The 15,414-nt window shown below is 35.1% G+C and overlaps 1 protein-coding gene across 1 annotated transcript; it reads right to left on the minus strand.

The window, feature by feature from the left end:
• Nucleotides 1-1,566: 1,566 nt before the first annotated feature.
• LOC104589677 (thioredoxin F-type, chloroplastic-like) lies at nucleotides 1,567-15,109 on the minus strand. The gene is made up of 3 exons (XM_010248074.3): nucleotides 14,610-15,109; nucleotides 1,907-2,006; nucleotides 1,567-1,825 (listed from the first exon to the last, which is right to left on the minus strand). Exons 1-3 carry the CDS (start codon nucleotides 14,912-14,914, stop codon nucleotides 1,691-1,693), a joined length of 540 nt encoding a protein of 179 aa, XP_010246376.1. The 5' UTR covers nucleotides 14,915-15,109; the 3' UTR covers nucleotides 1,567-1,690.
• Between the last annotated feature and the right edge of the window lie 305 nt (nucleotides 15,110-15,414).

A 15,414-nucleotide genomic window follows, 5' to 3' on the forward strand; every position in this document is an offset into this window, starting at 1 on the left:
ATACATAGAAATTGTATATTTAAAGGATATATATGAAGAAATATATTATAACTAATATAGCAGGACATGTAAATATTATATAATTTTATTAATAATGCATCAATCGAGAGCCCAAGGCATATATTATATAGATTTTTACAAATTAATACATGCAAAAAGCCAATATTATTTTATTATCTATTAAAGTGTAAGGCATAAAACATATGCAACTATTATATTTGAATTATTATATCAATTTTTTCTATTTTATTTTTAACATTAACAAAAAATTCAACTAAAAATTAATTCTCAAAAGTTTGATAAAAAATATTTATATTTTTGTGAACAATAAATATGTTTTTATAAAATGTAAATTAAAATATCAATTAATAACTTATAAAAATATGTAATCTTAACTTAAAATATATCAAATCTATTAAAATTTTGAAGATGCATATAATATGAAAATTCATAAATTTTAATTACTAAAATAATTATTCCAATATTAGTATTTTTAATTTTTATAAAATTTCAAAATTAAAAATTATTTTTATATAAAATGTAGGTTAATGGATTTAGTAGATTCAATTTATATTATATTTTCAAATACTTTGTAAACAATATTTTTATTTTTGTAAGTAATAAATGCATTATTATTTAGTGCAAATTAAAATATTAATTAATAATTTTTAAAAATTTTAAGCTATATATCATGTGCAAATTTATAAAATTTAAGTATTAAAATAATTATTCTACTATTACTCTTTTAAAAAATAATTATTCTATTTTTAATAATTTATTAGTATAAAATTTTGAAATTAAAATTCATTTCTTGATATATATGTGGATTGTATAAATTATTTGTTTTGTTGATTTATAAAATACTAATTTTGAATATTGTTCTTTTTAATTTGTAGTTAGAGTTGTTGAAAATAAATGTATGTTTTTTTTTTGTTTGCATGTAAACATTAATTTTAATAAAAGTTAATTTATTACATTTATTAACATGAAAAAAGAAATGGCTTTGTGGTGCTTAAAGGTGCATGTGCGATTTGGTATTGACCAACCTGGGTTTGAGACTTCGAGTCACGTGCTTTTCTTTTTTAAAGTGAGGTGTTGTGTCATTTAGTCAAACCATGGTTGATATGCTTCTGTATCGGCACGTATCAGCCGATACTATATGATACACACCGATATAGTGACATATCAGACCGATACGCATGACTGGCAAGATACACCTGCAATCGTAGCATATCCCATATCCGTGCAATCCGATACCGATACGATAAGACCGATACGAGCATATCATGTTGATATTTTAATATTTAGATATAACACATTGATAAAAAAAAACAATGTTCTTCAAATCAACCAAAACTACATTTCCCTCTCAGTTAAACAAATCAATCAAAAATGTCATTAATTAAATAATAAAATAAAAGTATAAAAACATAAAAATTTGATCATGCCTTTAATATTACATATTCATCACATTAAACAAAATATTTAATGATAATTACTATTAATGATGAAAATGACTAAAAAACACTTCCATAGAAACCATTTATCCATAGTAACATCAACTAGTTGCATGGTATGTGAAAAATATTATTATTAAAACTGTCAACTAAGATGTGGATACATTCCTTGCCTTATAAACAATTGATAGAAAAGAAAACAGATAAAAAAAAGAAAAAAATCCATAGTAACATCAACTAGATTTAGCACTTTCAATTGCAGCAACTAGATCATCAAATTTAGCCCCAGTTACTTCTTTTATAACTTTGCCGTCCTTCAGGATTTTGAATGTAGGCACCACTCTTATCCCCAATTCCTTTGCTAATGGCTGTAAGCATTAAACAATAACAAACAATTCTATGACATGAGAGAGAGAGAGAGAGAGAGATTTATATTAGCATCTACATACCCTGTTTTCTTGGTTGCAATCAAGCTTCATAAAGACAACATCAAGATGCTTCTCTGAGAGCTCTTGAAATTTTGGAGCTATCACCTTACAAGGACCACACCTTACAAGAATATGCATCCCAAACACAAGAAAATACAAAATTCAGTCATGTAAAATAAAATAACAAAATAGTGTCATAAAAACATAATATTTGTATCATGGAAACCAAAGTACAGATATAGGAGGTAGGTTTATTATGACTATCTAAACTAGTTTATTAAGATAATGAAGGAAAGAGATGATGCATGATGAACAGAGAACAGTATGGTGTTTATGTTGAAGAACAAAGGCGATATACAAAGTTGTAATAATTATCATGGAATTAAACTCATAATTCACATTATGAAACTTTGGAAGAATAATTGAACAAAGGTTATGATATGGAACAAGTATCTCAGAGAATTAACTTAGGTTTATTCTAGAAAGATAAACCATAAAAGCCATCTTCCTTTTGAGATGACTAATAGAAAAGTATAGAGAGAAGAGGAGAGGTCTTAATATGGTTTTCATTGATCTAGAAAAGGGATATGATAGAGAGTCTCTAAAGAAATAATATAGTGGGTTTTGAAAAAATGTCCCTAATAGGTATGTAGAACTCATTAACTATAAGGGTGCAAAAATCAATGTTGGAAACCCTGTGGGATAGAGATTAGATTTTATTGTCACAATGGGTCTTCACCATGGTTTAGCACTTGGTCCTTATTTATTTGCACTAGTCATAGATGGCATAATATTAATTGATGAAACTAGTGAAGGATTAACTGTGCAAAGCTAGGTTTATAATAATTGCATTAGAAACTAGAGATTTTAAAATAAGCAAACTAAAACAGAATATGTGTAATATAACTTCAATAATAATAGGAGTGCAAACCAGGGTGCACTTGGGATTAAAGACCAAGAGAGAACAAAATGTGACTTTTGTTACCTTGGTTCAATAATTCATAACAAATGAGAGATTGAGGAGGATGTTGTCCATGGAATTAAAGCAAGATGGATAAAATGGAATAGTGCATCTGTTGTCTTATGTGATAGACAATTACCATTTTGGCTTAAAGGAAAATTTTATATAAAACACCCCTTTCTGATGTGATAGACAAATACCACTTTCTGATGTGAAATAAGCAGTGGAGCGTGAAACCTCTATCCATCATAAACATGAAGAGTAAGAAATATATCACCATCAAAATGTTCCCCAGTTCTTTCTCAGCTAATGCAAAATTTAAGGTTCAGATATGTTCGCTGTTCTTGTGATGCCTAATCATAAAATCATTGGTAAGCAAATCTCATTTCTCAGTAATTCCATATTTAAAGAAAGATTCCATGAAAAATGGCAAAATTGCACTTACACTGCCATTCAACAAATACTAACAATTCCTTTTGTTGAATTTGTTTATGTTCCAAAATATGACAAAACATGTGCACAATGTTCATGCTTGAAGACCAAAGAGCCTCATAAAGATGATGAGTTGCTTCTTTGACATTTTCTAATAATCCCCTACTTGTAATCTGGTTTGTTTAGAATCAAAAGAAGAAAGCAAGAAGGGAAAAAGAAGGGAGAAGAGAGAAGGTACAAAAGAAATAGAGTTTTGGGAGATTAAGTTAGACTGACCAGTCGGCCCACTCTTATTTCATTAGCTTTAATAATCATCCATAATTGTCAAGGTATCACTTAGGCGACTAGGCACACTTGGTTGGGTGCTTCACTTGAACACCTTGATTTAAACAAGGTGCCCACCTAGGTGACAAACATCACACGGTGGGTGCCTTGTTATAGTATGATTACTATGAGTCTATGACTACATCTTACTAAAATGTGTTCTAATACTTTCTATTATATAGTACATATACCGCATATGCCACTTTATTAATGCTTTAACAAGAAAGAAGGATAAAGAGGTTTCTTTTTCTTTTGTTTTTCTACTCTCTCTCTCTCTAACTTCCCTGCCTTTCATTAAATAAAATAGCAGTTTACCCCTTCTTTTTCTCTTTTTTTAAGAGATTCTGCAGTATTAGGAGTTGATATATTTACAATTTTGCACTGTAGGACTGCTCTCAGGTGGTCCAAGCCACCTGAGAGCAATTGGATGATCTAACACAAGTCTTTTTCTTGGTAGAAATCTAACACAAGTCCAGAAGGGAGATTTAAGCACCTAACACATGCTGGTATACGTTCAATCATATTCCCCAATGATTGCAGCCTTCAAACACCATTAAAAACGGAAAAATCAAGTCTGGTAGAAAATGACTTCTAAAAAAATTCCAAAATATTTGAAGTCTTAGAAAATTATGAGATCACTTCATACCATTACCAAAAAAGATCCAAACCAAGATCTTCCAATCCTTTCAAGGAAAAAGCTTTCATCTATCTGTATAGTAGACAATACTTAGATATGCACTTTTTAAGAATTTATTTGTTTTCTATTGAAAAATGTAAAAAGAAAAAAAAAATCAAGATAAACTCCAATCAACACCAAAGTATCAGCAAAATTCTTCTAAAACCTAATCTATCAAGATCTGGGATTTTCTCAGTCTACCGAACATTGTCTGTACGGCTGCTGACATCACCTGTGCAGTTGGTGATATCAACAATTATGAACATCACCTTCTGCTGATATTACAATGATTCTTCCCTGCTTTGATACCAACTTATTTATCTGGTACTGGTTTCTTTAGAACCAAAGAAGAAAGATGAAAACAAGAAGAATAAGGAAAAGATGAGAGAAGAGAGTTTTGGGAGAACTAGTTAGAGTGACCAGACAGCCCACACTTCTTTTATTAATATCTTAACAATGATCTCAAGAATTACAAAAAACAGGTTTTTTCTACACCTATACTCTTATTATTGTTTCTCTACACCCCTTGATAAGTTAGGCAAACAAGAAACAGGTTTGAAAGCCACAATTGGAACCTATCATCAAAATCATCAACATTTCATGGATAAGAAGGGTTTCTTTTTCTTTTTTTTTTTTTTGAAGATAAAATAAAAAAGAAATTTTATTGATAAAAAAAGAAGAGTGCATCTTCTTGATGACAAGGAGTCACAAAACATCAGAGAAAAGAGAAATTTAAAATCAATAAGTACAATCACTCAGTAATTGAATCACCAATTGAAAAAGTAGGGTTTCTTTTTCATGAAAAAAAGATGGTTTTTTTCTTTCTTTCAAAACTATTGATTCCCCCCCCCCCCTTCCCTTCTTTTCACTTTCTCTTGAGGTGTGGTTGCGGATCTTAATTCATTTGTATCAAAGTCTTGTTTTTTTATATTTTAAGCTTCCCTGCTCTCTTCAGGCAGGGGTAGGAAGCTCATTTCATTTATACCAATGTTGTAGAAACAGATCTGCCAGTGAACAGAAATGTGATACAGATTTCAGAGCCATGGGAAATCAAATAGAATGCTTTCCATCCACAAAGAATGAACAAAAACTTACAAAGAGAGAACTCATGCTGTTGGGTAAAGAGCTAATAAACGGATTGTTTATGAGAAGAAATATGTGAGAGGGATGGAAAAAAGGAGAAAATTAAAACCAGAATTCACTAAACCAAATTTTGTTTCTTCAAATCAACTCTTCTGCAATTCCAATTATGATGACTATATTTATAGACTCAACTTACGAGCTCAGATCTTCTTTTACAGACTCCAACTCGGACTAGGAAACTGACCCAAATCAATGTCTAATTGAAAGACAAATCCATAGGTAATCCAAAGGGACACTCCAATAAGGACTCTAATTCCTCAAACAACTCTAATATGTCATTACTGATCCCACTAAGACTAAATTTAATAGACCAGAAATAATAAAAACAGTAAACCGCAAGTTTACTAAAAATACTAATATGAGGATTATTATACATAGTAACTTCAAAAGTTTTCCATAAATGGTAATTTTGAAATAGAAAAGAAATCTTAAAGAACAGAACCCTGTTCTTCAACACTTATAACTGAAATAATACCAACATTCTTCTATCACCCAGAAATTCTGAAATTGGTTTAGGAATGGAAAAAACTGATTTATTTCTCTAGACATTCTCCTTGCTTTAATATCTGCATCATTAGGTTATAAGCAGATTGAAACTTAGAATGACATAGGACTATCAACGGAAAATCCCAATTCATTCAATAGGTTCTTTATCCACAATATTTCAACAACTCCATGAGACATAGCTTTGTATTCTGCTTCAACTGGACCTAGCCACGACACTTTGTTTCTTACTTCTCCATGTGACAAGTTCTCCTCCCATGAAGGTGCAATATCCACTAGTAGATTCCTATCATCTACTGACCCGACCCAATTAGCATCTGCATACACTTCCACCTTTAAATGCCCATGCTTTTGGAATAATAAACCAACCCTTGAAAACTTCTTAAGATACTTGAGAATTCTCTCAACAGCCTCCATGTGGGTAGCCTTAGGTGCATCATGCATGTATGAACTGACCAAGGACACTCACGGCATACACAATGCCAGGTTTGGTCATAGACAAATACAAAAGCCTTCCCACAAGTCTTTAAAACTGTTTCACATCCTTTATAGTTACTCTAATGACAGCTACCTAACTTGTCATTTGGATTAATGGGAGAATTAACTGACTTTACTCCTAGTTTACCTATGTCCTATAATAGATCTAGGATGTATTTCCTTTGAGCAATGAAGATCCCTTTTTATGAGTGGGCAACTTCAATTCCAAGGAAGTACCTCAAGGGACCTAGATCATTCACCTCAAACTGAGTGGCTAAAACTTTTTCAGCTTTTGAATTTCACTTGTCCAATCTCCAGTGACTATTATGTCATCAACATACACTACCAAAGTAGTAATTTCATCTTCCACCACCTTTACAAACAGTGTATGGTCAGACTGACATTGCTTAAAACTAGTCTACTACACAACTAGATGGAAACTGTTGAATCAAGCCCTTGGTGATTGTTTTAGGCCATACAAGGATTTCTTCAGTTTGACACTTTCTACTCGCTGCCTTTAGCACAGAAAACCAGGAGATTGAGCCATATATACCTCTTCTTCTAGGCCACTGTTCAAAAAAGGCATTCTTCATATCTAACTAGTGAAGGTCCCAATCAAAATTGGTTACTAATAAGAGGACTCTGATGGAGTTTATCTTGGCAATCAGGGCAAATGTCTCTACATAATCCACTCCATACACCTGTGTGAACCCCTTTGCCACCAAATGGGCTTTATACCTTTCCATTGTGCCATCAACCATGTGTTTCACTATAAATACCCACTTGCATCCTACAAGTTTTTTTTCCTTCAAGAAGGTCCACCAACTCCCATATACCATTTTTATGTAAAGCACTTATTTATTTCTTCATTGCATCTGTCCATTAGGTACTGACAAAGCCTCTGCCACATTTTTAGGGATAGGAACACTGTCAATGGAAGAAACAAAGGCACGGGAAAAATGTGGGATGTTCTCATAAGAAACAAAATGGGAAATGGGATACTTAGTGGTACAAGATCTGACACCCTTTCTTTTAGCAATAGGCATGTCAAGATCATCAATAGTAGAAGTATCTATATCAATGGGGTCAGACATATCAATAAGAATAATGGTACCTAGTTGGGAAGGATCAGCCCTTGGAGATTCCGATGATACCGGTGATATAGGTTCAAGTTGCTTTACGACTTTTGAACTCAATTGGTCCTTCCGACAACAAAGAAACATACATAATGGAGGGGAATTAGGAAGAGGAGGAAATTGAACTTGACATGTTTCTCTTCAACCCTACCCTCCCCCTAAGGAGAAATAGAAAAAAGGGTTCACTCTCAAAGGACATATCCATAGATACATAATATTTTCTAGAGACAAGATCAAAGCACCAATAATCATTTTGAGAAGGGTAACCTAGGAAAACACAAGGTCAAGTTTACCATGAAAAGGAGATAGGTTGTGAACAAAACAACAAGAACCAAACACATGCATAGGGACAAAGAACAAGCCTTGGGAAACAAGAGTTGATGTGGGGCCTTGTATTCTAACAATCATCTCTTGATTGCATTGGATACACCCATGCATATCTGGAATGATCATCAATAAGCGTAACAAAGTACTTATAGCTAGTCTAGAAAGGTAAAGTAACAAGGCCCCAAACATCAAAACAAACAATATGAAAAGAAATTCAGCTTTATTATTTCTTGAAGGAAAAGGATTTCTACAATATTTGCTCAACTGACAAGTTTGGCATTTCAATTCAGACATGGACATTGACTTAAAGAAACATTCTAGAAACAAAATTTTCAATGACACCAAAGACAAATGACCAACACGACTATGCCATAAACAAACCTAATTCTTACTGGACTGACTCATAACTCTATGGCTGCAAGACCAGATTTATTCTCCAACACATAGAGACCATCAACCATACTACCTCTATCAATCATCTTCCCCGAGGTCAAATCCTGTATCACACAAGAAGAATGAAAAAAAAGTTACTTAAGAATTCAATGAATTTGAAATGTTACTAATGAAAAACAAGTTTTTGGGAAGTTTAGGAACATGATATACATTAGAAAGGGCAAGGCCAAAGGGGAGAGAGATGATTCCTTGACTAGCTATGGAGGAGAATGAGCCATCAATTAGGACTAAAATAAATTGAACTTAATCGTCATGTGATCAAATCTCCAGAATCAATTATCTAGGGGGATTTTGAATTATGAAAGGATACATGGAAGGTTGTGGTAGAGTTACTTGATGTAGACGCAAAAGGAGTCGAGGAAGTAGTGCTAGAATCCATCTAAGTGCCCTACCATACAACTCTAGATAGTCATGGAATGAATTGATGATGTCTTCCTTGGGATCAGAACCAGGAGGACACTCTTGGTTCATAATGGAATCTAAAGTCCGGTGCCCCTGAAAGGCCATATTTTCTAAATTATACTTCTTTTGAGCCTACTAGCTAGGCTTTTTGTTTTGTTTTAGTGCTGATTTCTTACTTAATTCTTGAGCCCACTTAGGCCTCCAATGGAGATCCCAACAAGTGTCCCAAATGTGCCTAGACCGCTAACAATGAGTACACCAAAGTTTATCTTTGCCATCCACCTTCTTTTGGAAATCACCTTCTTAAAGTTACTTTCACCACTTGCATTTGCACCTCCCCTAACTATCAAAGCAACTAGCCCCACCTTATAACTACTCATCCCATTTCTCCTTCTTTCTCCTAGCTACACTAAGGCATGTGCTTCTTGGACAAAAGAAAGATCTTTGTCTCCCAAAAGCTACACCATAATAGACTCATACATAAGATTCAACCCCAAAAGGAAGGCAAAAACCCATTGCTAAGAAACTAGAGACTTGTAAGCCTTGGCATCCTCATCACATTTCCAATCCATATTCAAATACTGATCCATGGCTGTTTGTAGAATGATTGGGATGTTGAGATATCTCAACAAGCAACTCTTGCAACACCCTAGAAGGCTATAAATGGGATCCTTCCCCAATTCCTCAATCTGGTCATGTATGATGTCAATTCTGGAAATAATATTCTTTTTTGGGAAGACGTTTGGGTGGGCATCCAACCTCTTAAAGACCTTTTTCCCTCTCTTTACTCTCTTTCCCTTTATAAGAAAGAGTTTGTTTCTAGTTTTATTTCCTCCCCAATTTCTCCTTTAGCCTTAATTGGGATTTTGGTTTCTGAAGAGGGTTACATGATGATGAATGTGCTTATGTTTCAGAACTGTTGTTCTCACTTAAGTCTGTTTATCTAGATCCTCTCAAACCTGACACAAGAATTTGAACCCCTAATTCAAAAGACTTCTTTACTTGCTCCTCCTCCTTCAAATCCCTTTGTTCCTCTCTTGCACCCCGAGTTATCCTAGCTAAAGAATTTTGGACTAGACCCATTCCCCCCAAAGATGGTTGTTTTTTGTTGGGAAGTTTACTATGGTAAGATTAATACCTCCAAAAACTTGCAAAAGAGGAGACCAAATTGGTGTGTTCTTTGTAAAGCTTAGAATGAGGATTGTTACCACTTACTGATCTCTTGTTCCTTTGGATTTTTGTGTTGTTTGAGTGTAGGTGTTACTTGCCATCTGATATTAGCTCGTTGTTTAGTCCGTCTACATTTGAATGGCACACAAAGAGAGGGAGAATTAGGTGGAAGTGCATCAGAGCAGATTTTTTATAGACTAATTGGGAAGAAAGGAACACCAGAATTTTTTGTGAAAAAGAAAGAAGCTCTTTGGAAGTTAAAGATTGTATTATGACAAGGGCAAATTTAGTGGCTGAAAACTTAAAACCTCTTTGATACCTACTCCTTCGATGACCTATGGAGGAGCTGGTTAGCAGTGGCTAATACTTCTACTAGGAAAAACAGATACATGGTAGAATGGATGCCACCTGGGAAGGAGTTCATTAAGCTGAACTTTGATTGGAATAACTGAGGTAACCCTGGACATTCGGGCATAGGAGGAGTGCTAAGAAACAAAGACAGTAGAATTATGTCTTTGTACTCAGGTCCTGTGGGTTTGGAAGACTTTTTAAAAGCTGAACTATGTGCCGCTGTACAAGGAATCTAACTTGCAAACCAGCTGGGAATAGTGCATTTGCTTATTGAAGGGGACTCCCAGGTGATTGTGAGTTGGTTGCAAGATCCGGATTCTGTGATCTGGGGCTATAGAGATCTCCTTAAAAAGGTTAATTGGCTAACAAGGAATCTGACAATTAGAGTTCAGTGGGTAGGCAGATCAGCAAATTCAATGGCTGATTCACTTACAAAACAGGGGGTTTCTCGGGCTTCTTTATTTTGGGCTACCTTGTAATTTTATTTGAATTTATAATTCTATAACTAATCTTAAAGGAAGGGTCGCATCTCGTGCCTTTCCTTGGGTTAACTGTAACTCTTATTTGCTGGATTAATGAAATTTTACTCGTTTATGGAAAAAACAATAGTGATCCAACTCCCACAAATAGAGGTCAAATCTAAGTAGTAAACTAAGAGACTCCTCTGCTCCTATCTACAGGTTGAAGATTACAACTGGTAGACTTTTGCATAATGCCTTTGCTCAGAATATGTAGATTTAACTTGTTCCCAAATTTCATAAGTTCTATCTGCCCACATAAAATTTTTCCTCACTTGTGGAAGCATGGAAACTAAAAGCCATGCCATCACCATACTATTTCTTGGTTCCATTTATCACGTCCTGCACTCCCACACTTTAGGTCCTTAATTTTTCCATTGATGTAGCATATCTTTCCTCTTGCAGTTATGTATTTAATTCCCTTCGACCACTCTAGGTAGTTAAATCCATCTAGGGGATTAACAGCCATTGAGAAGTTCATATCAAACCCCCACTCACTTCCACCATGGCTAGCAGTCACACCAAAAGTGGTTGAATCCTCTGACGCCATGGTAAATAGGACTGTTGTTACCAATCAGCCACAGAAAACAATAGGGGGAATAACAATCACCAGACCTCTCAGTCTCACACAAAAAGCACTAATAATTGGTATTCACTACAGTCCACATATAACACCAGGCACTGGAACACTGTTCGAACAGATAGAATATAAAAAAAAAATGATAGAAAAAACAGATCTGGATAGGTCTGGACTCTGGATAGGCCCCACAAATATCAGACACCCCTCCACTAGGACACACGATCGCTACTAAATACACAAGGATCACACCATCCACATAAGGGATGGGAACACCCTCAAGCACCTTCATTGCATGTAATCACCACAGTATGGGTTATATCTTGGCACATGACCAAGAGAAGACCAGAGAAAAACTAAGTCAATCGCCTCAAACCAGTCGATGTGAGTATCCTTATTCAATTTGGGAAAAAAACATCAGGAAAATACAAGGAATCCACAGAAGGATCACATGATCACTACTGAATACACAAGGATCACACAATCCACATAAGGGATGCGAAGACACCTCAAACACCTTCACTGCATGTAATCACCATCACCACATTACAGGTTATATCTTGGCACACGACCAAAAGAAGAGAGAAAAACTAAGCTGATCCCCTCAAACCAGTCGATGAGTGTATCCTTTATTTGATCTGGAAAAAAAAAAAAAACAGCGGGAAGAAACAAGGAATCCTTGATCGAACTATTTTCAGACTCAAGATTTCCGCTCTGATACCATGTTCTCTCGGAAGAAATCAATAGAAGAGAGGAAAGAGGGAAGAGAGAGAGAGAGAAACAAAAGTTTGGGAGTCAAAAGGAATAGCTGGCGACACCAGCTCTTCTATTTATATTAAGGTGGCCCAACTAATAAGATAGAAAAGAGTACAATGACAAAAAATCCCATGCAGCTCTAAGTACAAGTACTGTTAACACTTTCATTTGTTTATTTTCCTTTTTTTCATAATTACTCCTCTCCATCTTTCCAACTATAACAACCACTATTGTAGTTTTTCTCTACAATTAACACACACATACACTTGTATATCTTTGTAAAATTCAACATAGCAGGGTCTTCATGCCTTTGTTTTTTTCTCCATTCTTTGATATACAACAAACATAAATGCATAGATGTTCTATCACACACACACACACACACACACACACACATACACACGTGTATATCTTTGCCAAATTCAACATAATAGGGGGTTTTCATGCCTTCGTTTTTTTCTCCATTCTTTGATATACAAGTATACAACAAATATAAATGCTTAGGTGTTCTATTTACATCTCCTCCCACTAATAGAATAAGGCTACACCCTATAATTTTTTCACAAAGTATTCAATGTTGCTTACATACTACTTTTAGTGTTTAACTTGTTCATTTTATATCATTTTTAATGGTTGCTAGTTGCTAGAGTGCCACTTCAACTAGGCAAACAAGCTAACCATAACAAAGCTAGATAAAACAAGCTAAAAAAGCAAACTTTCATATAAGTTCACCATGGGTACATAGTCACCTAGGTGACGAGGCATTCCCCTGTCACCTGTAGCATTGCCTTGGCATCTTGACAACCATGTATGCAAATATTCTATAATATGATTTGTTAAAGCATATTATCTTATATATTTTATGGTGTTAATGCTACCAAGTATATCTAAGAAGTGTCCATGCGGTACTTGATGTTCCATTGAGTATACATCATGTCTAACACTAGTACTTTAGGCATACACATGTATTTGGATATTACGTGTTATGCTTAGAAAAAAAAAATAAAAAGTTGACTTTCATTAATATATATGTCATCATTTACATGTCCAGCCTTCATTTTCTTTTGACTTCTTTTAGAAGGGCTACACAAATGCGTGGGGGGTAGCCCATCCCCCAACCCAGGTGTAGGCAGGATTCAATCTCAAGTCTGCTACGACCAGCAGGAGACCTTACCAATCCGCTGGTTGGCACCTTGGACCTTGCATGTGTCCAACCTTCATTTACATATACCCCAATCCTATAACAAAAGGTATAACCTCATTAACAAGTATATTTTTCTATTTACAAGCCCAACAGAAAAGCCTAGTCATAAACAATTCGGTTGTGAATTTCTTGAAACATTTCAGCTGGTCTGCAACCTCCAAATGGACTCGGAGGTAGTAGACAAAGATATTTGGTAACAGCCTGAATTGCTTGTTCAGGTGGGTACCTAGATCGTCCAATCACCTTGCAGAGTCTAACAAAATCAGGGAGCATGCAGGAAAACCTGTTGTGGGGATGCCCTGGTCCTAGGATGGAATTGTAATATTTATATTTGTTATACATTAGTAAGGTCAGCCTAGTGTTGTTCAGTATCATTCCCTTGCTATCTGATTTTGGATATAAAGGTGTTTGGCATCATTGCAGTAAAATTAGCTTCTGTTAATTATCAAACACAGTCTAGATATTCATTGATACATTTTTGCAAATATACATTTATTACCTATGTAAATAGGTTTGTCTACAAGTTTAGGTGCAGAGTAACTCCCTAAAGAGAATGAACTTATCCACCAACTCAAATGCAGTATATTGTTCCATACTTTGATAAAGGAAAAAAGAAGAAAAGTATTAAAAGCAAGCATACAAGCATTTAGAAACCATGAGTTTCTTGATCCCAACCACCAGAATGAGTTACAAAAAGCATGGAAACTTCCAAACCGGATAAGCCACAGAAGTTTTGTACATAAGAAACTTCTGAAATCCAGTGATCATGCACTTTACACATGCACAATTGTGTTATTATTCTGCCTACAAGAACAAGCATCTAGGAAGGCTGTCTAAGGATCTTCTTACGCAGCCACTTGAAGAATGTATTTCTCAAATCTTAGAGCTCCTGTCCAATTATAAAGTCCTAATGGACAGAGAAAGGTAAAATAGTAAAAGACCACAAGTCATAAACCAAGAAATAGAAGGTAATCAATGAAGAAAAAGAACAAATTACTACCCATTTGCGATATGTGAATATCTATTTGCTCAAGATTCTCTTGATTCCCATGAATAAACTCCCAGGAAACCAAGAACTGAAACTGAACCAACTTGAACATTTATAATTTCTGAGCGATTAACCAAAAGATAGATATTTAGGCGATTAGCAGGAAGCCCAATATGGCCTCTTCCCAATTGTGCCATGAATTTCTAGTGGCTCAGATCCTCTCAATTCTCATCAATAAATTCTCCAAAAGCCAAACCAGTGAACTCAAAACTAACATCTGCATTCACAAAATTCTAATCAAATTAACCCAAAGAAAGAGATTTACCATTGAGTATACATATCGAGAACAACCACCTTATCTCCGGCGGCTTTAACAAGAGGCCAGAACGAATCCTTGTCGACCTCAGTCACCTGCCCAACGACCGGACCCGCTATGTCCAAGCTCGACCTCACAGAAATCCTAATCCCTTTCCTCTTATCGTAATTCTTGGCCAAGCCCCTCGTCATCCCAGATGACCGATCTCCGACACAACGCAGATGATCGGGTACCAAAGCAGGCCGACCCAAAGACCACGAAGGCATCGTCGGAGAACGCAGAGATGGAGGCCAAAACGAGACCTGTAGTGCCATGAGAACCGATTGCTTCCTTGTTCGAGAATTCAATTTCACCTCTACAACTCGGTGAAAATGGCGGTTTTTCGCTCCCGAGTCTGAAACTTAATCGAAAAAAAAAATGGAAAATGCTATTGCCACGGAGAAACTTGCGATAATGCAAGGATAGTAAAGATATTTTGTTATTTTCTTCACAAAATATATAAAAGGAATATTCTTTTGGACTAAAAAAAGCTCTCTTATAGGTTCAGAGAAACAATGTGTAGATTATTAGCTGAACGCTTTACTCGTGCAGCGGTCCATGGGACCAATGATAACATTATTGGTTTTACACCATGTTATACAGCTAAAGCATTTAGCGAATTCTGTTAAAGCTAAATCACCTGTAAAATATATTCCAACACCCTCCTAACATTACTTGACACCACCAATAATAATAGAGTGTTATTATTGGTGTTAGTCTCAAGGTGAGATGTGTGATGCCCCATCCTGTTGATAAGGGTGTTGGGATGGAAGTG

This window comes from Nelumbo nucifera, chromosome 3 (genome assembly GCF_055504915.1).
Source record: "Nelumbo nucifera cultivar China Antique chromosome 3, China Antique-T2T, whole genome shotgun sequence".
Lineage (NCBI taxonomy): Eukaryota > Viridiplantae > Streptophyta > Magnoliopsida > Proteales > Nelumbonaceae > Nelumbo > Nelumbo nucifera.